We start from the raw sequence: 25,535 nt of genomic DNA on the forward strand, positions 1-25,535 counted from the left end.
ATCAGGTACAGATTTATTTCTGTAGGACGAGAGGCAGGTTTTCATTAAGTGTTCCTAGCAAGATTGATAAAGGGGAATCTTTCTCAGTGCAGGGCTGTCAGGAAGTGAAGTTCTAAACAAGGGCAATTGCCTCTTCAAACTAAGCGAACTAGTGTCTTCCCCAGAGAGTGCATATCTCAGTATATGGATGGGGAGTAGTGCAGTGGTTGCTTCCTTTCCATTTCCTATAGCCTTAATGACTATTTGATAAAACAATTCGAGGTCAATGGGAGATCAGCTGTTTGAATACCAGCTGAGCAACCTAAAATCAACTGTAGCCCCTTTCACAATGTAACATAAGTTTAAAAAAAAAAAAAAGCACTCCCAACCTCTGCTTCTTAGGAGAATGGATGACTCTGTCAAAGAAATGTGATTGTTGTGTGAGGCTGCAGGTCTGTGAGCATGAGATAGAAATGTGGTCTTCGCTTTTGACTTGTGTTTTCTACCCACGAGGCTGGCCTGCAATTTAGAAAGCATATAACAGGAAACGTGCTTAATGATCACTTATAGTTTTCCCTTAAGACTAAGCTTTTCACAATTAAAATTGCCCATGGCTTTGAGTGCATCTTACAGGGCTGGCCATGAATCTTCCCGGGATTCATTTCTTATGAAAGGAGAATACAGGCATAGCCCTCTGTAACAGACTCTGCCACCTAAAAATTCACACTTCAGAACGACACAAATTAGAGAGTGATTATTTCTATTATTAAAAGATGTATCATAGTACTAAAGTGATCACTAGTGCCATAGAATGCTACAAATTATTTGATAGACATGTATTTTAGGAGCCAATTGTGGTGTTATGTGTGATTAATACCTATATTACTTCTGAACACTTTACAGAAGCTCTTCACCTATAACAAAACAAAAGCCATTTCTAATTTTTTTGTTATGTACATAATAAATACTCATCAGAGCAAACTGAGAAATAAAGAACAACAATAAATTTATACAATTCCACTACCAAATCTCTATGAATTGTGGGTGCATATGTTGTGAGTGCTATGTGTGCGTTTATCTGCAAGTCTATTCATCCAGACACGCCCCCCCCCCACAAGCTGCCATTTTCAATCAAATGAACACAGCTGTTACATCTTGGACTAACTTTTAAAAGACATATATTTTTTAATGAATTTCTCTTTCTAAAACACTTTGCTGTTTCCAGTTTGTGATTTATATGACTCTGATTGTTTGCAATTATCATATATACTCAGAAACTATATCTGAAATATTTTAGAGGCTTTGCCATCTTAGAGAAGCTTTATACATTATCGATTTTGTAATTTATTGCAGTTTCAGTGATATAATCCTCTAAACAGATATGCAAGAGATAATGCAACAGTTCTTTTTAATTTGCTCAGAAGTCTTGATGGAATCCATCAAATTCTACTTACAAGAGGGTTTACAGTTTAGACATAGTTTTTGTGATCTGTCACATAACAATGTTAAACAAAAATGAAGTGTGATAAAGATTCTAAACTAAATTTCTGTACCTTAGAGTAGTAAATACCTACTGGTTGTCTGCTCAGCATGCCCACTTGTCTTTTGGGGACATCATTCCTTCAGGAACTTTTTTTCCAGCCACAATAACCACAGAGTTCAAGTTGAATTTAACCTCATCTTACTATCCTTTCTCTCATACACAGTCCATTGGGTCAGTCTGAGCTTTTCTGTGAGACTCTGATCTGGAGCTGAGGAGGGTTGTTAGGCTCTGTGATGTAGGGAAGCTGGGGTTGTGAGGCCTCGGAACCAGTAGACGGCCATGTCACTTGGCTTGTCAGGAAAGACAGTGTGAGGTGCTAAAAAATAAAAGCAGCCTGCACACAGCAGAGAGAAAAACCCAGAGGTGTTTTAGTCGCTTTTTCTATCTGTTCCTGAGTTCCAGCTGCATTCCTGCCTGTCTTTAGATTCTTTAATACTTCCTATGATTCCGTAAGTTACTAAATATTCCTTACTGCCTAAGCCTTTTTCAACTGGGTCTCTGTCACTTGCAACTGAAGAAAGCTGACCATTATTTAAAAAGTAAACTTCCAGTTATAAAATAAATAACTCATCGGGTGTACAGCACGGTGACTGTAATTAATAATACTGTATTGCATATTTGAAAGTTGATAAGAGAGTAGATCTTAAAAGTTTTCATCACAAGAAAAAAAAATTTGGTAACTGGAAGGTGATGGATGTGAGTTAGACTTATTGTGCTGATCATTTCACAATGTATACAAATATCAAATTATTATGTTGTACGCCTGAAACTAATATAATGTTATATGTCAGTTATACCTCAACTTTAAATAAATAAATCTGACCGTGAAAGTAATCTACAGGCAGTAAATTAAACATTTTTATTTTTTGAAATAATAACTTGTATTTTCTATTTCAATTACCATATGCTTTCATGTGTAACTGGAGAAAATATGAAAATCTTTACCTCATTTATTAATTTGCCTTCTGCACCTGACAGCCCACAGAATCACTCGTTCTGCCGCTTTCCTTTTCTTGTTTCTTTTCATAATACACATCATTTTATTGCAATTTTTCTTTAAAAGTACTATATAAACCAATTGTAAAATATCTAGTAGTCCAAAACATCTAAAGGAAGTCCCAAAACATCTAAAGGAAAAAGTGAGTACCACCCATAATTGCTACACTAAAAAAAGCACTTTTAATAGTTTTTGTAAATGTCATAGATAAAATATAAATTGTTTATATACCATACATTCATACATATGTTTATATTACATGTACATGGATTATATGATATTGTATATAGACAATATCAAGACATGTAGACATATAGAAATCTGTCATGAATGGAAAGCAAAGGCATCTGAACTGTTTTCACAGTAGAGAATGACCCATCCATAGATTTGGCTCTGATCATGTAGTATTTATTCCTAACTCTACGAAAGGTTATAAAAGCTCAGAAACACATTCACATAAAATCCATGGGCAGCAATATAATATTTGTGGAAGGTTGGAGACTATCACAGCAGACTCACCTGGCATGGTTTTCTCAATTAATAATTTTAATTTTAATTTTTAAATTGATTTTAAGTTACCTGCCTCATAGTTCCAACATCTGGGTCATCAATGGGTCTGACTCTGTTGACTGCTTTATCTCTTGACATTTTCCTTTTTTTTAAATCATTGTCTCATATGTGTGTGTGTGTGTGTATGTCATAATGTTTTTGAATTCCATATAGCACATTTACAAGAATAATAGAGACCAAGGTAAATAGTATTTAAGCCTAGAAATAGTAATACCTCTTCTATAAGGTCATTGGTGTGTGCAGTTGAGTGAGTCTAGTAAGTAGTTGAGTTTGGTTTGGGATTTTTTGAGTTGTAGTTACCTTTGATACATCAGTGGCATCAAAAACTCCAGCTGCTACTGCTGCTTTATGGCTTGAGTGTGGCCTGGTGTGGCTGGGGGTGGTTTCCCTGTGTTTCTGCTCCACTCAGCTTTCAGCAGACCCTGCACATTCATGTCATAAGGGAGTCTTTCCACACTCTTGTCACTGCCACTCCCCACAGTGGTAGACTGCTATTGTCTGTTACTCAGTGAAAGGTTCATGATGGGGAAAATGGAGTTTCCTGACTCTTCTAGAGCAGCCTGACTCTCAGGCAGGCCCTGTGCACGTGGACCTCAGGTGGCAGTTTTCTTAGGGCTACTGTCCCTCTTCACCCCTAGGCAGCCAAACTCTTCCTTCTATATGTGGGGAGTCTCAGGTCAGAGAGTTTCCTTCCTGTCTCCCAGTGGAAATAGACATCTCCTTGTATCGTTGCAGGACTCTGTGCCAAAGCTGATTCCTTGCTTCATCCCTGGGGACAGATGGCTTTTGCTTCTGCTCATTCTCAGCAGCAGTGCACTTAGCTCGGACCTGGTGGCAAAGGGTTTCCTGCCCTCCCCAGTAGCAGATGCTGCTTATGCTGGTTACTTGTGCAAGACCCACTAGATGGGAAAGAGGTTTCCTGTTACTCCTTCAGGGACAGATGGCTTTTTGTTTGTACCTCTCCCTCATCTCCAGCAGCTTAAGACTTTCTAAGACTTTGCTTCACATGAGAGAAGTATTTGAGAAGCAGACAGAGTTTCATGCAGACCGGTGCCATGCTACCAACGGTGGCTCTTTCAGGTCCCCTGCTGTGATACACATCTTTCTGGAGTACAACTAAATGTGGACACCCAGGGAAAAGTGCATACTCTCCTTGTGTTAGGGGCGCCAGGAATTCTAAACTGTCATACCAGCCAACATACCAGTTAAAAGTTTATTGAACGTTTTAGCTGTTTTCTTCCTATCCATTTTTATGGTAGCTGTCTCCTCTTCCTGTACTCTGTCACACATGTCACAATTTATGTGTCTGTCTTTCCATGGAGGACTTGTCACTCATTGGAATTTAGCTCACCTGGCTACCTGCAATTTCATGTCTCTGATGGGCTCAAGAAAATTTGTGATTTTTTAGAAGTAATGTGAATTCTCCTTGTTAGGGTGGGAGCTATAGTCACTGTTAGCTTCTATATCCTAAGTACAAGCAGAACTCCCTTTATCCTTTTTAACTTAACGTCATATCTTTTTATAGCTCTGTCTTTGAATTCCTAGCATAAGTTTCACAATCATTACATTCAACTCTTTTACACTCTTTATTATCCCTAGGACACTTTTGACTGCTTGATAATTTTTTTTAAGCAATTGCCTTATGGGTAGTTGTCATTAATATGAACCTGTGACAATACCATTGTTCATGCTGTTTGTGCCTGCTTAAGGATGTTCAGATTATTCTGATAGCAGGAGCCTGGAAGAATGCGACTAATGTTTCAAGTAGTATCAGATTTTATTTGCTGATTTGGTTTAGGAAGTTATTTCTAACTATAGGGAATTTCTTAATATCGCTTTAGTTTTTAACTTGGACATAATTTTTATATTAGATCTTAGGTTGCAAGTGACAGAAGCTCAACTCAAAGAAGTTCAATAATTATTATAAGAATGTGGGGTGTGTTATGATCCCTGAAAATGATGCGGTCAATTTGCAGGAAGAAATGGAAGCAAAGACTAAACACTATGCGGACTCTCTGCATTTCTTGACTCTGTTCCTCACTGAAATCTGCCATGGTCTTCCTCTGTGCAGATAGGCCTCTCATAGCTTCTGTGGTGTCCATGTCAGGAAACATTTCCATAGACAGCTCCCATATTAACTCTCCCCAAACTAGCAACAAACATATTTCTCTGTGTCCAAAATCCATAAATTCATCAGGAGAACTCGAATGAATCCAGTTTGGATACTGATGGGTCCAGTGTGATCAGGTGTCCATTCCTGAATCACCTGTGTCTGAGGAAGGGACAGAGACCACCCCAGGCTGGGCTTAATGCCTGCCATTGGCAGGCAGAGTTGTATATGCAGGATGAATTACCTCAATAGCCAATTGGATTGGAGGGTGTGCAGGGAGCTTGAGAGCATCAAGAGAGAGAAACAAGGATCAAATTAAAATTTTCCTAAACTAAGTTATTATAATGAGGAATCTTGAAAAGCAAATCTAACTCTTGAATGTAAATGTAATATGAGCCTATATAAGGTCAGTATGGCAATTGTTACAACAGTACAGGTGTTTACTGTGCCTGAAAAATGTTCATGATATTGACAGATCTGTCTGAGTTTACATTAACGGATACTTAACAATAAACAGAAAATGTGTTGGTTTATTGGGGCTCTGTTATCATAGCATGTAGTTATTTAATAAAAATAAAGTAAAAAAGTAGTTATTTTATGAACATTTTCCCCTACATTGGATAGATTTATTTATAAGACCAAAAAAGGCATACTTATTGATTCAGGAGTCTTACTGGGGCTACTCCTGCATTTGAATTGGGTCTTAACCTCTGATAATTTTTATGTGGATGCAGTTTCATTATAGGAAGTGATTTAGAATCCACTTTATGAGCCATGCAGCTGAAAAGATTTTAGATATGATGGCTTCTGGGCATGACAGTTGTACACCTTTCACTGGGTTTGAACCTCCATAAACTAAATTATGGAGTACTTACAGGCACACATTTTTCCTGTCAAGAACTATGAGCATGTAAAATGCACTTATGATTGATAGTAGGGCACACAGAGTTTAAAACCCACATTTTTAAAGTTAGACTGGTTAACCTTGTACAATACTATAACATAGTGCTTTGGAATTAGAAGCACAGAGAAGTAACATTTGCTGCCAAAAGAACCATATTTATTAACTCAACGAAGCTATAAGGAGAAGGATTTGAAAGGCAGAACACAGTATTTCATCTTGAGAATCATTTTTGATCTTCATCATCAGAGATCTCACAGAATCACTTTCTTGCCTTTTTTTTTTTTTTACTGGACATGCTAATCAATCCTGTAAAAACTGAAAGGTTATGAATTTTTCATCACTGCATTGTGGCTTTCATGTTCACTGTAAATATTTATAAATCCCTTCTTCCCAATACAGATAAAGGTAGAAGAAAACTAAAAGTATTGAAGACAATATCATTTTGACTTGTCTTTTTTTTTTTTTTTTTTTTGATGCATAAGATTTTTCAAAACATCATTTCACTGCATATCCCGAAGCAGGGGGGAATAAAAGAGTAAATGTTTTAAACTGTAGATCTCATTTTGGAATGAGTAAACATTTCCAACCCATTGTGGATAGAAATAAGGACTTTAAATGTTAGTGACTTTGTAGAATTTATAAAAACACAAACTACGGGCAATTTAAATTTAACCTCATCACATCCCAAGCCTTTGAATCTGAGAAAAAGCCGAGAGACACTAAACTGTTCTGTGAATAAAAGCTATTTCATCTGAAAAGAAAAGAACAGGGGTATGTTTTCTTGGGCTTATTTGGGGGGCCGTATTATTTCTCTGAGAATTTATTTTATTTGTGGGTTGAAAAACTGATTGTCATATCTTCTAGTTTTATAAAGATATAAAGCCATAATAGAAATAATAATAACATTAGCTACCATTGTTTGCCCTTTAAAAGTGTCTATCCTGACTAACATTGGCTCATAATCCAAAAAGTGAAGTGAAGAAACAAAAATTTGATACATAATATACTACTTTCTGCCACTCAAAAACATGCTTGATTTTGTTTCAGGATTCATTTTGGAATGAAAGGGTCCATCATGATTAATCCATCTGAGCCTAAAGATAAAAATGGAGTTTCTCCCGTGTTGGAAGTGCAGCTCACCAAAGATTTGATTTGTTTCTTTGACTCATCGGTAGAACTCAGGTAAACAATGAAATAAGATAATAAAATAAAATATAAAATAAAAAGTCCTTCAGCTATAGAATTCTAAGAGTTGGATCTGCATTTGGGTTGGGATGTCATGGAAATCAATAAATGAAATTTTTTAAAAAATGGTTTATAATTGATAAAGCCTATTTTAAAAGAGACTTCAAATAATATAGTTTGTTCGGGTCTTCCTTGTTTGGCTATATAACTCTTATACCCTGATTAGCATGAAGTGTTTCTAGTTTCTATCAAAACTCACTGTAAATGACCCTTGGGAAGTTGTAACCAGACTACGATTTATGTGTTTTATATTCCTTTCTGTAGAAACTCAACAGAAAGCCAACAGAGAATAAGAATGATGGAAGAATTAGATGTCTGTTCACCTAAATTTAGTTTCTCGCGTGTGGAAAGGGAAGTGAAAAGGCATACAGGGCGGATGCTCTGTGATGTGTTAATGGATCAAAGAGTGTTGCCAGGGGTAGGCAACATTATCAAAAACGAAGCTCTTTTTGACAGTGGTCTCCACCCAGCGGTGAAAGTAAGTTATACATGTTTTGTTTTTTTTTTATTAAATTTATTGGGGTGACAATTGTTAGTAAATTTACATAAGATTTCAGGTGTACAATTCTGTATTTTTCAAATGACTCTATTTTTAAATACTATTAAGGGACCAACATGGAACACTGAAAGCTATCTTGTAGTAACACATTCCCCCAAAAAGTCCTCAGGGTTCTTTGCTTATGCCAGCTTCTCAATGAAGCCAAGCCTGACCAAACTTTTTTAAAAAACTGTGTGCACCCCATTCGTACTCCCAGTCGTCCATAACTTGCTTTGCTGTCTATTTTCTCCTACCACTGATCACTTTCAAACATCATCTAATCTTGTTATATTTATTGTATAAAATCTGTCTCCTCTGCTAGAATGCAGTCTCTTAAGAGGAAGGTGTCTTGTTTTGTTCATTGAAGATTCAAACAACTAACATACAGTGTCTGGCAGATGGCAGCATTAAATAAATATTTGTTGAATGTATGAATGAACTAAGCTCAACTTTCTTTTTGTATCTGGCACATAAAATTCACACTCAACACACACTCATATGATTTCTGTTTATAGCTATTCGGGACATTAGGAAATGCAGTTTCACTGGAATGATAAGAATAGAAGTCAGGTAGCAGGGACTAAGGAATAAGGAATTAATGAGGAACTGGAAAAAAATTTTGAAGTACTCATTAGAGTAGCTTAGATTGGCGTGAATGGAAAATACTAGACTTCTAGAGGAAGATGTCAGGGCAAGGACTGGGTTTTGTTGTTTTTTTCTTGTTCCTCAACTGAAGAGACGTGAACTTATATGTTGACCAAAAAAAAAAAAAATATTGGTAGAGAGAAAAAGGTAAAATTGTAGAAAAGAGAGTGGTGATTAACAGGACAAAGTTGTGAGAAGGTCAAAGAAGTTAGAATTTAAACCATGTAGACAAATACATATATTTTAGTTTCCAGGAAAGAAATCTACATTAGGGTTTTTATCTAGAACCAAATAGTATCTATTAACTAAGTCAATTTTATATGAGTCCAAAGTTACCTTTTTATTTTGTGTAATTATTCCTAGATAGTGTTTGTAAAATCCAAATCAGTAGGAAATAAGTTTTAAAAGGAACAGTTAATGATAGTTCTAGATCAGGTTCTGCTTTTTGACACTTGGAACAAGTTAATCCAATTTCTATAATATGGGAATGATGAAACAGAATTTTAACAATAGGCTTTTAAAAATCACCTAGACATCTATGGAAAATGTTTTCAAAAAAGAAAAGAACCCAGAGAATTGTTACCTAGAGTGTCATTATTATCTATGATAAACTGATAATTTACTTTTTATCTGTACATTCAGCCAGCCATTCATCTAGTAAAAGACCCTTTAACCATAATGTCTCAGGGTTTAAAAAATTAATGACATTTCTGAAGCTTAGTTATTAGCCCCCTAAAAACACATGCACAATTATTCAAAAAGTAGTTTAACATTTCAAGGTGTGATTTAATATAATACGTAAGATATAGTAAGGAATAAATGATTTTTAGAAATACATAAGTTTTAAACTTTAAATAATTGAAAAATATCTAATAATACTTTTAGAATGATTCTGTTGATTAGATGACTTTAGATTTTATAGTCATTGATAAATTAGTTTCCATTGTATATAGACATAGATATATTTATATATATACCACAAGGGTAAGTCATCAAACAGAATTTCTTCTGAAATTACTATTGAAACCACATGTGTCAAATGATCATTAATTCCGCAAGGGTAACACTTAAATTTATGCCAGGCTGTGACACAAAAAAATATTCTTCAGTAAGTTCTGTTTAAGAGTCCTTCCATGTGCCTACAAGTACTTTGATATTAATGCATGTATTTTATATCTTTTTAAAGCTTGATAATGACCTTGGTCATCTACTACTGTGCCTGCCTATTATTCCCTCCTTTCCTTCTTCTTCTTCTTCTTTTTTTTTTTTTTTTTTTTTTTTTTTTTGGCGAAGCAAGATTTTTCAAGGTGGCTGACAGCCTGACAGTGCCAGACTTTGAAGATATCTGATACAGAAGGGAAATTCAATAAATATTTGAATTCAAAATTAAAATTTATAAATAAGAATTTTTTATCTGTAGTACTATCACTTAAAAATAAAACCACTGTTAATGACACTAAATAAATATATGATAAATAGAGTTCTAGAAGATATGCATATCTTTTAAATCTATTTGTAGTTCTATTAGAACTAGCAAGTGGTATTCTTTTTCTGCAGTAATGAACAAATTATGAAACTATCCTCGGTTGTTTTTCTGTTTTAAGGTTTGTCAATTAACAGATGAACAGACCCATCACCTTGTGAAAATGACACGTGATTTCAGCATTCTTTTTTACAGAGTAAGAAAAATTTTCAATTAATGTAAAATGTCAATTCTTTCTCTTTCGATTATACCGAAAATGTTAAAGCTGCTGATAGCCATCTAGTGGTAAGAGTATAGAGGTACAATAAGGGAGAGTGATATGTTATGGGCCTAATTAAAATCTTAAAGTGTTAGGTCATAGGTCAGTCCAATCTTGTCTAACTATAATTATATTAAGTTATCTTTGTAATCAGTTGAGGAACAACTATGTTAGCATTTGACTTAGACTCTTGTTCCATTTTTGAACATATACGAGTAAAATATAGGAAGCATCCAGAGATAGACTCAATTCTTTAAATAGACTTCAGTTCAATCAGATTTTTCTACCATCCTTGTGATTTAGATTATTTAGATAATTTTAGGTTTAGTTTCTTCATCTGTAAAATGGGATAACAATATTTCTCTACCACAAAGACTGTTCTGAGAATGAAATAAGTACTTACTAAGCGGTCAATTTTCAAAGTTATATATATGCATGTATAGAGTTCAATAAACACATTTTATCTTTTAAACAAAGTACACAAATATTTTTTTTCTCTACAGCACATTTTCTGTATTCAACATTTTTATGTTTGCTATGTTCAGAAAGGCAGGTATTGTAGAATTCTTTACTAACTGGTGTAAAGTGGTAATGACCCTCTTGCTTTACATATCTCCCTTGAGTTACTATGGATACTTTAATATTATATATGCTCATTTAGTCTCCCAGGGAAACATGATTATAGTCAACTAAGCATTTTACATCCAGATTAAGTTGTGTATTACAATACTTTGCTTAAATTAATGTAAGCTGTTTGTGTAATTTTTAGCTTATATATGATGAGCCATATTTAAAATTTTCACACTGCTGATATAAACTCAAAATATCCACTTTCTAGGAGATTTAAATGTATGTGACTAGAATAAAGCTGTGACAGAGAATATCAAATGTCTCTTAAACAGAACTTACACCAAAATGGAACATGTTATTTGCTAGGAGGGCATTTGAATTTCTATTTTCTCTTTTGGTGAATTTGTAAGGTTAAAAACTAAAAGCTCTCCTTTGTCAGGTCAACAAAGAAGATGATCTTTTGAAATATTCTTCCTAGACATACATTTTTTGGCTGTTGAAACAAAGTGAACAGCCTCAGTGTTCTAAAAACAATCAGATTTAAAACCAATCTAGTCTTTTTGTTTTAACTGCATAATTATGTTTAATTTAAAGAAACTTAAAAGCATGAAAGATATTTTAAATTATGAAACTCTTATCTCCCATTTAGATAAGAGGGTAAAGCTATATAAAGAACAATTTTGAATACCAACAAATTATAAAATAATGGCTTATTTTACACACATCATATTTGACAAATATTGCTGAATTTTGTCAGTAACTTTTTATCAGATGAAAGGAACGATTATATGGACATGTCCAAATGTATGTATGTTTTTGACATTTTTATTAACTTTGTCAGGGTGACAGTGGTTAGTAAAATGAGATAGCTTTCAAGTGTACAATTCTGTAATACATCACCTACATATTGCATTGTGTGTTCAGCACCCAGAGTAAATTTTTAAAAAAATTATTTTCAGAAATGACTTTCAAGAATTTATCTTTGTCTCCTTAGCCACACTGTTTTGGAGATCACGTTATAATGTTGCTTGTTTGTTTTTAGTGCCGGAAAGCAGGATCTGCTGTCTCTAAACTCTATAAGGTTTACAAGCGTCCTAATTGTGGTCAGTGCTACTGCAAAATAACTGTGTGTCGCTTAGGGGAGAATAACAGAATGACATACTTCTGTCCTCACTGCCAAAAAGAAAACCCTCAACATGTTGACATAAGGTGAGATATCTAATTTTAAGGTATGCTATTTGCCCAAATTCTCTAACTGAAAGGCTATTAATAAGAGAACATAACTGAATAACTATCAGGCTATTAATAAGAGGACATAACTCAAAAGTATTTGAACCCTTGGAAGGAAATAGTAAATAACGTCATCAAAGAACCAGAATGAACCAAGGATGATTTTGAACCACTTCTGAATTCAATAGAAAATCTTTAGCTCAGATGTTAATATCCAGCCTTTGGCTTTAATCTCCTTTATAAAGTGATTACAAGGAGAGGTAAATATGTCAAATAATTGGAAAAATGCAACTATCTTCAAAACTTTTATTTCTTTATTTAGAAATAATATTATAATACATGAGCAAGATCTCTTTATAGAATTTATGTCTTATTGGTGAAATAACCAACTACTTACTAAGCACATATTGGAGATTCTGCCAGTAGCTGAGTATGTCTTCGAATTATGGTTTCCAGAACTGGGGAAATAACCACAGGCTAGGTTCAGGGACTCACTGGACCCACTGTGAGATGAACATGAGCTAAAACTCCATTGATCACCCAACTTCCATAAGCCCCTCCTGTGACGGGTGGACAACAGTGACATTTTGGGTCTCCTGGAATTAGTGTCAGTTCAGAACCAGTTTATAGTCTCCAAAACACTTGATTATTTCTTTTTTCCCCAGTGCACTGTTACCTGGTAAAAGGCTATAGGTCCCTTTAGGGAGGGCTGGGAGAAGTATTAACAATGTAAAGTAGCTGCATGGCAGTATATGTGATTATAAGCCAAAATAACCAAGACAGACCTAAAGCACTACCCGAGTTCAGGGATGTTAGAGGCAGGTGTGAAAATTAAGCTCGTAAACTCATCCTAGAAAAAGTGCTACATACCTCATTGCTGAATATCACTATGGTCACCTTTGAAGTGTTCCCCTTGGGAAGCTATGCACCAATGCCAGCACCTAGTCCACCCTTCAAAGCCATTTTGGAATTCTTTTTCTGGAATGGCCATCAGAGCTATTGTTGTATTACCCTTGATGTTCTGAATGTCATCAAAATGTCTTCCTTTCAATATTTTCTTTACCTTTGGGGGCCAGATGAGAGAGAAGGGAGGGTGTTCCAATACAGTTATTTGTTTACTGGCTAAAAACTCCCTCACAGACAGTGCCATGTGAGCTGGTGCATTGTCATGATGCAAGAGCCATGAATTATTGGCGAAAAGTTCAGGTCGTCTAATTTTTTTCACGCAGTCTTTTCAGCACTTCCAAATAGTAAACTTGGTTAACCATTTGTCCAGTTGGTACAAATTCATAATGAATAATCTCTCTGATATCAAAAAAGTTAGCAATATCGTTACAGCAAGTTTGAGAACTTAATTGTCAGACTGTGTGTGTGTGTGTGTGTGTGTGTGTGTGCTTACACACACAGTTAAGGTTGGGAAGAACTCATACAAAATGTGTAATTTGAAGTTTACTTTAAAAAGATAGTTAGAATTTGAGTTAAATAGATGAGAAAACAAAAATTTAATTGGAAAGAAGGAGCCTGGCCACAAACCTTGAATCATGAATAAGCATGGGATGTTGGAGGCATGATGATAACATTGGTCAGGCTAAATGAAGACTTAAGCTGTTCAATAGTAAAAGCTAGTTTTATAAGTAGGATGAGATCAAATAGTAGGAATCATTAGTAGTGCTGGGAATGGTTCATGTCGGGTGTGAATCAGTGGATTAAGGAGTTTTAATTGATTATAGCATAGTTAGGAGAGAAAATGAAGAGATTTAATCCCATGTGAAGAAGCTAGTATAGTTTAGTGGGTGAGAGATGGTTACCAGGCCTGAGATTAAGATATTGGAAATGGAGAAAAAAATAAGTACTTATCTAAGGTAATGCAAAAAGTTTTGGACCCAAATAATAATAGAGAGACGTTTTAACTTTATGGGTCTGAGAAAATCAGGATAGAGTGGAAAAATAGACTGAGTTTTGGAGTTGTGAAGTAGCAGTGCATATCTGTAAGAGATATCTTATGGGCCACAGTACAGAGTGGGAGATAATGGCTCGAGGGTAATCGGCATGGTGTTGTTAGTTGAAGTATTAAAATGGGATCAGTTCACTGAGAAAGTATAGAGACAATAACCAGGGTTTGAACTTCAGAGAAGATCGATTTCTACAGAGTAGGAGGAAAAGAGTAAGCAAAGGAAACTAAATGATATAGTTGGAAATAGGAGGACAAGCAGCGAAATACTTGGCTGTGTGGAAGTCTGGGAGAAGGGAGCATTAAATGCTACTTTATTTTGCATAACTTTCTTTTAGTTTTATAAACATTTGCATTGGTAGTTTTTCAAAATAATTTATTTTGTTTAGACAAAAGAAAAGAAAAGAAAAAGAAATCAGTTGCTTACCATACAGTAACTAGTCTCCACTAAGAAGGGCAGAGATTCCTTAGAGACACTGTCATCCCCCACCTGTTTTTCATGCCTCAGTTTCTGACAATCAAGCTCCTCCCTATTATCCACTTTGGGGTAAGTGAGATTATAGATGAATTTGATAGTATGTGCAATCACTGAGAGTATGTATGGAGAGAAGCAAGGAAGGTTCCAGGGGGGCCTTGAGATTACCTTCCCTTTAGCGATCAAAAGAAGGAAAGGAGGTTGTGAACGAGAGATAAGTGACTGAGAGTTAAATTTGAGGGAGTTAGAGAGGGGAATACTCGAGAACATGGCCACTGTATATGACAACTGAGAAGAAATCATGGTCACCTCCCAGAAAGCAGTTTTATAGATATAGAGGGATGACGTTGATTCATTATATCTATATTTATAGAATATTCACATAATTCTCTATTCCAGTGAGAGGAGATCTTTTTAAAAGAAACCTATGTTGCGTCCAGCACAACAAGAGCAGTGGGAAGCGAGAAGGGCCGCACAAGGTTAAGAAAGACAGTAGAAAAGAATAGCGTGCAAGCGGAGCCAAGGGACTCAAGTTTCAAGGACTGAGCCCCGAATTGGGCCAACACATGGCTTTTATTAGGAGTGGAAGTAAAAGAAGTAAAGCTTGTCAATCTCAAGATCTGTGAATCCCATACATTACAATAGGAAACTGATTTAAAACTGATTTAAGCCAATCACCCTTGCCTGCAGGCAGTGGCAAGTCTCAGGATGAGTACTTCCCCAAGGGACAAAACCTTTATGCATATGAATAGATAGAGAGTAGTACATCATTGAGTCACTTCCCCTGCAAGTTTGTGGGAAGGAATGCAGGCACAGAGGAAGAGGCTCTCCATAGCTGGGGGAAGGTGGGGGGCTGTGCCCACCTCTGTCAATCCCATGAGTTCCCCAAATGGTCCCCACGCGGCAGTGTCTGGCTTGGGTTGCCCCCCACCACGTGGGGAATCTTACCCGTCATTGACTAGCCAGGCATCTTTTGGGGCCAAGCAGGGAGACATAAGGTGTAAGCACAAAGTCCCTGAAAGGATCAGTCTCACAGACTCTCCTTTCTTTAGGGGCAGGTATGAGGAGACAGACGGGTAGGCTGCTGCCTGGCAACAAACCTATATGTACATGTATGTGTAAGGTACTAGATGATAAGTAGTGCAGTAAACATCAACCACAGTGAGGGGACAGATAGTGACAGGGAAGTTCATTTTCCATAGGGTGGTCAGATAATGTCCCCAAGGAGATTTGTGAAAAGATCTGCTGACTATAAAGGTCTGAGGGTGAGGAAGGCGACAGCCTGGGAAGCGTGAAGCTTCTGACTTGGTCCTTGAAGAGAAAGCAGGCCAGTGTGACTGACCAGAGTGGCAGGAATGAGTGCAGAGGGGTCTGCTCTGTTTGGCAGGCATCAGAGCAGGCAGAGCCTGGCTGGCCGTGGTAACACGTTTTGATATTCTTCTGAATATGATGTGATGCCTTGGGATGGTTTTGAGCTAGAGGGAAATAATGGATTTATATATGAAAAGATCACTCTGACGAGCGTGGGGAGTTCTGATGTTGAGTGAGCTAGGAAGCCAGGGGATGTTTTTGAGCAGAGGGGTGACATAAAGTGACCTGTGTCTGAGGATCGTTTGGGCTGCTGTGTGGAAAAGTGACTGCAGTGTAACCAGAGTGATGCTGTGACATAAGGGCCCTCTCAACAGTAGTGCTCGTGGTAAATGATGGGGACTTGAAAGAGAGTGAGGTGGTTAAAAAAAACAAAAATGTTGCATTTAGGGTATTTTTAGAAGTTGAGGTAGGGTTAAGCACTGAGACTTATACAATTTAGGGGACCTTCTTTATGAAGACAAATGAACTTTATGAATACAAAGTCTGATCCTACTTTATGAATACAAAAGTCTGTGACTATTTTAGAATGAGAAATCACAAAAAATTACAATTTTTAAATATCAGAAACACCAGAAAAATAAGGTTATTCATTAAGTGTGTGATGCAACTATCTAATGGTGTCCTTCATGTTATGAATGCATCTTCCTTGCTTTTGTCATATGACCACCACCCATATTATTATAGTTTGTATTAGGGATAAACAAGAAAACTGTCTTTTAGCTTCACTGTTGGATATTGATAATGTAATATTTTTCTCAAGCATTACTTTTTGTCTGTGAGGGAGCTCCTAGAGCAGTGGTTCTTCAACTTCCGTGTGCACCAGAGTCTCCTGGGGGGCTTGGTAAAACACAGCTTACTGGGCCATACCCCAGAGTTTCTGATTCAAATGTCTGCGGAGAGGCCTGAAAATCTGTCTAACAAGTTACCACATGGTTCTGCTACTGCTGGCCCGAGGACCTTACTCTGAGAACCGCCACCTTAGAGAACCCCAACCCTTAGGTCTCCCTCAGCTGCCCCGATTTTCAGCCTCTACCAGGCCGGTCCTGAGTGGGTAGTGGGGTGGTACATGTGTTGAGTGGCCTTGCAGCCTGGGTTAGAATGCCTCCTGGTAAGCAAGGAACACAACAGCATCTAGTTCAGATACTACTCCTGGAAGTTACAAGTCCTGCTGCGCCTTGATGTCACCAGGGCACATTGTCCCTGGGCACTGAGCAGACGTGAGATTGTGCTGGCAGCACATGTGCCTTGCTTAGACAGAGCCCCGGACTGACTGACCACAGACAGTGCTCTCCACCTCCGGCATGCAGCTAGAGTACTGCTTCCGTTCTCCATGCTTCCCACCGCTGCGAGTTGCCTCAGCTGCTGGTGAATTTGCCTCTGTAGCAGAGCCTCCAGGATTTGCTGATTGGGTGGGAGGGTAAGAAGTGTTAGGATGACTCATACATTTTGGGCCCAATCAATTGCGAGCATGGTGATGCCATTTACTGAGTTGAGACAAACTAATTGAGTTGCCTACTAGGGGGGAATGGGGATGATGAATTTGATTTGCACTGATTTCCTATGACTGCCATAACAAAGTACCACAAACCTGATAGCTTAAAACAACAGAAATTTATTTTCTCACTGCTCTGGATGCCAGGAGCTCACCGTCAGTTTCACTGGGCCAAAATCAAGGTGAAGCAAGCCTGTGCTCCCTCCGTCCCATCTCAGGGAGAATTCATTCCTTGCCTTTCCTGGCTGCTGGTGGCCACCAGTGTTCCTTCATTTGTGGCCACATCACTCTAATTTCTACCTCTTGTGGTTACACTTCTCTTCTGTGTGTGTATCAAATCTCCTTCTACTTCTCTTATAAGGATACTTGTGTTTGGATTAAGGGTTCACCCAGATAAACCAGGATAATCTCCTTATGTCAAGACCCTTGATTACATCTGCAAAGATCTTCTTTCTTTATAAAAGTAACATTTATGGGTTCCTGGTATTATGCCCTGCTATCTTTGGGAGGCCATTATTCAGCCTACTGCAGACATGCTAAGTTTGAAATTCCTGCTACACGTCCAAATGGAAATAGGAAAGAATTAATTTGTAGGTAATTAAGAAATACAACAGTAAGGAAAAAATGCTTTCAAAGCTTCTATATGTAACAATGCATATCCCCTCATAGTTAGTGAAATCTAAAGGATAGAAGATGAACATGGGGAAAAGTTAGAGCACATTGAAAATCTGAAGGTTGTTTAGATTGTGTTTACTTCATTATGAATAAATGCATCGTGTTGTCTTTTGGAGTGAGTAAGTAAAGGGCAGGGATTAGGTCAAGTAAACCAATTTTACAGAAGCCCTGGTGTTCCTCAGGAATAAGAGTTATTGAGCACCATTAAAGTCAAGATAAGTAAAGATAAAGAACCATAACGAGGACTGTCTTCCTTTCAGATTTTCCTAGGCTGTTTATTATTTTACCAGACAGATCTGAATTTTAAAACTGGTGTTATTACATGTAAGGAGCAAAATATTACAGAAGGCCAGAGTGTCTCTGAAAGTCAAAGAACCCATATTCCGAAATGTAAAGTACTTGACCTTTCTCAGAGGAGCTTTTTTCAATATTAATGTTTGGAATCATGAAAGAAATCCATGAGACTGTCATGGGTGCTTAACCACGTGATGTGCTCTGTAGACCTCGGGCTGTGTATTAACGTGCCGGACGACATCAGAGCTTTGTAAAGGCATTTTGTGTAACAATAAATAGTTAAGAATTCCAAGTCGAGAATAATGATTTACATTTGTGGCCAAAAGTCAGGGTTGGTTTTATTGTTTCCTTACTGATCCATTAAGTAGCTATTCAACATAAAACAGCTGTACCTTGAAGAGAAATAACACAAGGATACATATTCTTGTCATCAATATAGATCAACTAATTGATAGAGAACTTAGTAGATACTGTTGAGAAATTCCGGAGGCACATGAAGTTTTCAGGGCACATGAAGTAAACGTTGAAACTTTTCTCATTTTACTTTCAATACTCTGATTTCTGCCTAATTAACTCTTTCTCCCCCCTAATTTGGTTAAATAAAGATATTTCAGTTTTGCTTTGGGGAGAGTACCATTTAGCTAAAACCTTTTTTGAGAAATGCTTTCTAGTGGTTATATCCAATAATTTTAGTTGGTTAAACAAACAAACAACCAAAAATAACCATACAACTCTTTGAATAAAATATTTTATTTGGCATTTGTCTTTGACAGCAATCACTGGGAGCCAAGTGAAAACATTTTATTCTGAGACAGTTAGAACTTGAAAGCAATCATAAACCGGTAGCTTTTGGGTATATGAATGGTTCTGTATGTTTCTAACATAACAGGATGTGTAAGAACAAGGCACTTAGAACAGCGTTAATTATTAACTTTAAAAATTCTTTTATAGGAAGCTGCCAACTAGAAACAGTACCATCAGCTGGACATCTAGCAGCAGGGATCATCTTAGGGGCGACGTAGCACGGAAATGTGAAGAGCAGTGGACATGTGTGAGCTGCACTCTGATAAACATGCCTTCTTCTATGGTGTGCGATGGTTGCCTGACTGCAAGGCCTACTGGTAAGACTGAATTTGGATTTTGAGTTCATTCCCTTTTAAAGAGATTTGATTATACCCACTCAGGTGTATATTTTCTTCTATCCCGATACTTCATAACTGAAGAAAATGCTTTCCTTCTGAAAGGTTTAGAAGAATTGCCAGCCCTTACATGTAAACCATGCTAATAATCTGTTGAGAGGGAGGGAAAACATGCTGGTGCTAAAAGAGTCTGTGCCTTTGTATCTCAAAAAACTGAGATGATCACATCTGTTCTCTACTGTTTCTGATGAATTATTCACTAAAGCTTTGTTTTATGCAGATTTCAGCAACTTTTGAGTTTGTAATTCAGTTCAAGTGTCTCATAAATTGAAAGGGAGGGTTTCTGTAAGAATATCTTCGCAGGTGGAATAGAAAACTGCTGAATTTTTTTTCCCTCTTCTTTATCCTTCTTACCCTTGTTATTAAAATCTTTACCCAGACAATTGTACTGATTTCATTGAAATCCTTCAAAATAACTCTTCATAGCTCACAATTTCATGCGTTCAGAGAATGTAAAACCTCAGAGGAAACCTGTGATTATGAGCCATCTCATTGATGCGGCTTCTATTGTGTTCTCAGAGTGTTCTTTCTTTCTTCAATTAGAGATGAGAAAGTTCATTCTTGACTTAGGGACCCCCACATTGTGTTGGCTGTCATGTCGTGTTTTGTTCTCCGGGCCAGAAGGGCCAGCCTCGCCCCTTGTACAGCTTTGTTGGGAACGGAAGGGACCACATCTCCTATTTCTATCCGTCCCTCTTCAGTATCATTCAATAAGAGCCTTTGGAAAACTATGGTCTTAGGTTTCCACATTTATTTCAACATTCTGAAATGCCTTGACACATCTCACTATTTTCTTGTTCTTTTTTTCTTAGTATAATGGATCTGTAGCTTAACTACCATTTAGAATATATTACAGTACATATTCCAAAATCCTAGTATGCTTTGTTGAAACATTTTTAATAAATGTTAAGTCTTTGTAATTCATCTTTTCTTAATTTTAATAAGCCCTTCACTTAGTCTTGTCATTCACAGAAATATTCCTGACAGTTCAGATGTAGGTCGCTAACTGCTGATCTAAAGCTTTTTGAGATATCACCTCTCAATTACTACTGCTTTAACTCTGTGGCTAATAGTAACAAAAGTGATAGCTGAATAACCTTTAAATACCTAAACATAATATGAAGCAAATCTAAATCTTTATTAAACCTCAACTCTGAGCCCCTACAAATTGTTGAAATTTTGTACGTCTTATAATACTTCATTCCCTAACCAGAATGTTGTTAATTGTGACCTGCCCAAGCTAACTTTGTCTTATTAGTTCCATATACTAGTTCGCTGTAATAAGTGAACTAAATGCTTTAGTCAAATGAAAAGAAAATGTTTCAAATAGTCAATATTATATTTATAGGGACATTGCAGAATTCTTTATTTCTCCTTCCAGATTCAATACTCAAGAATGAAGAAAATTCTATTGCCTTTAACAACTTGGTGAAATACCCTTGTAATAACTTTGGAAAACTAAGTACAGAAGTAAAGATCAACAGGAAAACTGCATTTGGAGCTACAACCCTCGTCTTGACCGATTTTAGCAATAAATCTGGTACTTCGGAAAGAAAAAAAAGCCCAAACCAGACACTAGATGGGGAATTTCAAAACGCTCCTCCCACTGTTTGTTTTAATGATATACCACACCCCTCCGAGGAGAGAGCCCACAATGTAACTCAGCTGTCTAACACAGCATCACCCACAGTTTGCTCTCAGTCTAAATTATTTAGTCCAGCATATAAAAAACAGAAAACTCGCTACTCATCACCAGCTCTTGAAAGTTGCAATGGTGGACTCTCTAACAGGTATGATGCTTCTAACCTGGATCTTTAAGGTATTTGCATTAAGTTTTTTGGTTTTTTAAAATTCATGTTTATTGGGGTGACAATTGTTAGTAAATTTACATAGGTTTCAGGTGTACAATTCTGTAATACGTCATCCATATATCACATTGTGTGTTTACCACCCAGAGTCAGTTTTTCCTTCTATCACCATATACTTGATACTTTTTATCCTCATCTACCACCCCGCTCACCCTCTGCCCTCTGCTAACTACTAAACTATTGTCTGTGTCTATGAGCTTTTGTTTCTTCATTTGTTTGTCTTGTTCCTTTGTTGTTTTCAGTTTTATATACCACATATCAACGAAATCATAGGTTCTCGACTTTACACTCTTGGTGGGAATGCAGATTGGTGCATCTGCTATGGAAGGCAGTGTGGAGATTCCTCAAAAAATTAAAAATAGAATTACCATATGACCCAGCAATCCCTCTTTTGGGTATCTACCCAAAAAAATATGAAAACATTTATCTGTAAAGATATATGTGCTCTGATGTTCGTTGTAGCTTTATTTATGGTGGCCAAGATATGGAAACAACCAAAGTGTCCTTTGATAGATGAATGGATAAAGAAGTTGTGGTATATGTACACAATGGAATACTATTCAGCCATAAGAAAAGATGAAATAGTGCCATTTGTGACAACATGAATGGATCTTGAGATTATTATGCTAAGCAAAATAAGTCAGGCAGAAAAAGTGGAGAACCATATGATTTCAATGCACTAAGTTTTAAGAAGGCAGAAAACTCATCCATGGTAGGGAAGTTGAGTTGGTTGTAGTTCAATAAGTCAAATCCTGAGAGACAATTATAGTCATGAGCTTCCCTTGCCTTCTCCACTTTATAATGTAAGAGAGGGCAAGGCGATGAAAAGCACAATCTCCTACATCTGGAAAAAGTTATTTATTTATTTATTTTTTCTGACTGTAACCAGATACGTGCTCAATACAGAATTTTGGAAAGTATAAAGAAAAATGTATAAATCCCCCATAATCTTACCGGTTATCAATCACCACTGTTAGCATTTCTACTTAATTTCCTTCCAACAAAAGATCTTCTGAAAGGGAGACTATCATTTATAACAGTTTAGCAAGTGTCTTCTATTCTAAAGAGAGGGATCTGAGATTCTTTTAGTGACATTTCTGCTAAAGAAAAGTGGCTATGTCTCAAACAACCATCCGGGATGGTATTTTTTGTTTCAATTAAAATGGGCCAAAGAGCATGTGTGCTATTTTTGTATCTGAAATTAAAGAGTTGTACTTTCAATTAATAAATACTGCCCAACCAGATATGTTTTATGAGATTGCCAATGGCATGTCCTGGAGAGGACCCCAACTGCTCTCATCAGAGATACAGAAAACTTAATAACAATGTTATTCCAGGATCCTTAATGATTATTGGCAGCTCCTAAAACTGTCCACACTCCTTCCCCACCTTGTTTCATCCCTTTATCTGGATTTTCCAGCTATCCTAACAGGACACCTCCGTCAGAGAGAGACATCTTTTCACAATTTTCTTTTCCAAGCTGTTTGTTATTGTTTTTGCCTTTTTTTTTTCCTTCAGAAAGGAGGTGCTGTATACCCAGCATTGTTAAATGCAATAAAGAGTGTTTTAAATGGAGTGAAGGTGAGGAATCTTCTCCCTATGTGTCTTGTCTTGCCAATGGAAGACAAGCAGAGAGTTACCGTGGAGGGGATCTAAAGCAATCTCAAAGGGATTCTGATTGCTAGCTTCTTCTCTGATTATCTCTGCCTCTGCTGATGCAAAGATTCTTCTTTCTGGAGTGAGATGAGGAACGACTTGGTGTACTTTCAGACCAACCTCTGGGAATCCTTAGAGCTTATGTCACAGGCGATTTCTGAGAGGTTTGGTCAATAGATGCTTTATCTCAAGTTTCCTATCCCAACTCCAATTTACCATTAGTTAATATTTTTTAAATTAGTTTCAGGTGTACCATTAGTTAATCTTGATAATTTTTCCTTGACTTATTTCTTTAAAAAATTTGTTTATAATCATTTATAATAACTGGTTTAACTTTTGTCCATAATACTCCCAAATGTTACACATTTGAATTAAAGTCTGAGGGCCAAACTTTGAGTGGCTCATTACACCACTTTTCACTCTAACCCTAATTAATGTCCCATGATAAAAGTTCATGAAGCAGCTAGTTAAGAGTGTCTGAGTTGGGCAGCTATCCTGTAAGAAAATCATTTTTGAACAGCCTCTTCTGTTCTGTAGCTTAAGTGGGAAGAAGTAGATGCAATAATCTTAAAATATTGTGGCATTTGCTGTACCCTGATGAAATATCTTGGCATATTTTTATTTCCTTAGCGCTTTGTAGAAAGTCCCAGACAATTTAATTAATGAATTAGGGATTTAAGAAAAACATTAATGTAACCTTAAATTTAAGTGATTTCTTCATAAGCCATTAGTAATAGGGTCATATGATTAATCACAGCGTACAATATTACTTAGAAACACTGCAGCGTGTGTATGTGTGGAATATAAGAACCCCAGGACTAAGACTCTAAAATCAATCAAGATCATCTAGCAAAATAAATGTCAAGTGATGAAATACACTTACCCAGCAGCCCTTCTGCACCCAGCTACTTTACAAGGAATAAATTGCAAATTACTGTCATTTATTTTATTTTTTCGTCATCTTGCAGCTTCAGTGTTCATCTTGTGGACGAGATCCCTTTCAGAAGCTCACAACATAATGTGATTAAAGCAGGTGGCCCACTCAGAATTTATAGCCACTTTATTTTTTCTTTAATAATTATTTGGTAATTAATTTGCTTTTCGTTCTCTTAATTACTGATCTTATCACTACATGTTGATAAGGCATATTTTCAGATTGGTCTTTAGATATACTTGAAGTTTATCCAGCTACTGGATTATAAATTAGATGGTTGAACCAATTTTCAAGAAGCTAAGAATAACTGCTAGATACAGTTTTTAGTCTTTGTTACACTTCTGGTAAACACAGAGCAAAACACAGTGATACCCTTTTCAAAGAATGCATGAGTTTCAGGTTAAACTTTTTCTTGAGCTGATACAAAGACTCACCACGTAGATGAGTGGAACCAAACTAGCAGAATCAGTAACATTTTCTCCTGTCTGCTGCCATCAGGGTTGCCATAGTTATACCTCTAATCAGCAGTGAAGCACTGACATATTACACATGCTTCCGGGTCACCTTGTAGAGCGTTCAGTCCCCAAGGATTTCAGAACTACCTGGGACCATTCAGGATGATTCATTGGACCTCTGTTTAGTTTAATCTTGAAATTCCACTGAACTACAAAATCTACATTTAATGAGACTGATTCATTAAAAAAAAATTAGACAATGTAAAATAAGTTAAACAGTGATAGATTGATCACTGAAAAAATAATATCCATTTTAAAATTACATACCTGGGCTTGGTAATTGATTATTGTTTTTATCTGATCTCTATTCAGTGTTATTGGTTTATTTATTAATAACTATTTATTGAGAACCTATTATACATCAAGCATTGCTCTGGATTCTCATGACCTCTACCTCAGCAAATTACAGCCACCATGGCCAAATCCAGCCTGCACCTGCTTTTGTAAATAAAGTTTTATTGGAACACATCCCAATCCCATTGGTTTGCATATTTGCTATGGCTGCTTTTCATGCTGCAACAGTAGAGCTGAGTAGTTGCAACAGAGAACATAAGACCAGAAAATAATATGTGTTATCTGTAAAGATCTGCCAACCCCTGATCTATTATTATATTACAGATCATTTATCATCCAGTCTTAATATTCAAAATGATAGTCCTAATCATTAAAATAAGTTAAACTATTCCATATGCTAAGTTTACCTAAGGACATGCTCTGCTATAGTTTAGAAAAATTTTAAATATTGATGGAAACAAAGAGGGACCAAGATGTCCTCAATTAATCGGAACATTAATTGTCTTGGATAATATTGTCTATCATAAAATAAAGCTTAGCTGTGCATATTTAGAGCCGACGTGAACAAGGTGGCATCAGTATCTTGGTTATGTTAACTCTGTACTTCACAACATAATGCGCACATGAATTACCTGAGAATCTTGTTAACATGCAGATTCTAATTCTGCCCAGGATCTGGGGCAGGAGCTGGTGATTCTGTATTTCTAAGGCGTTCCCACATGATGCTGGTGGACCACA

At 36.6% G+C, this 25,535-nt stretch overlaps 1 protein-coding gene across 1 annotated transcript in view; it reads left to right on the forward strand.

Moving 5' to 3' along the window:
- The window catches only part of NEIL3 (nei like DNA glycosylase 3), a gene marked incomplete at both ends in the record, with an annotated part of 43,686 nt that overhangs the window by 14,128 nt on the left and 4,023 nt on the right, over positions 1-25,535 (forward strand). The window contains 6 exons of the mRNA XM_081046656.1: positions 7,151-7,285; positions 7,613-7,826; positions 10,136-10,210; positions 11,886-12,052; positions 19,283-19,452; positions 20,912-21,320. Coding sequence (XP_080902782.1) covers positions 7,151-7,285; positions 7,613-7,826; positions 10,136-10,210; positions 11,886-12,052; positions 19,283-19,452; positions 20,912-21,320 — 1,170 coding nt within the window. The remainder of the gene's footprint in view (positions 1-7,150; positions 7,286-7,612; positions 7,827-10,135; positions 10,211-11,885; positions 12,053-19,282; positions 19,453-20,911; positions 21,321-25,535) is intronic.

The sequence above is a fragment of the Rhinolophus hipposideros genome (genome assembly GCF_964194185.1).
Source record: "Rhinolophus hipposideros genome assembly, chromosome: 4".
NCBI classification, from domain to species: domain Eukaryota; kingdom Metazoa; phylum Chordata; class Mammalia; order Chiroptera; family Rhinolophidae; genus Rhinolophus; species Rhinolophus hipposideros.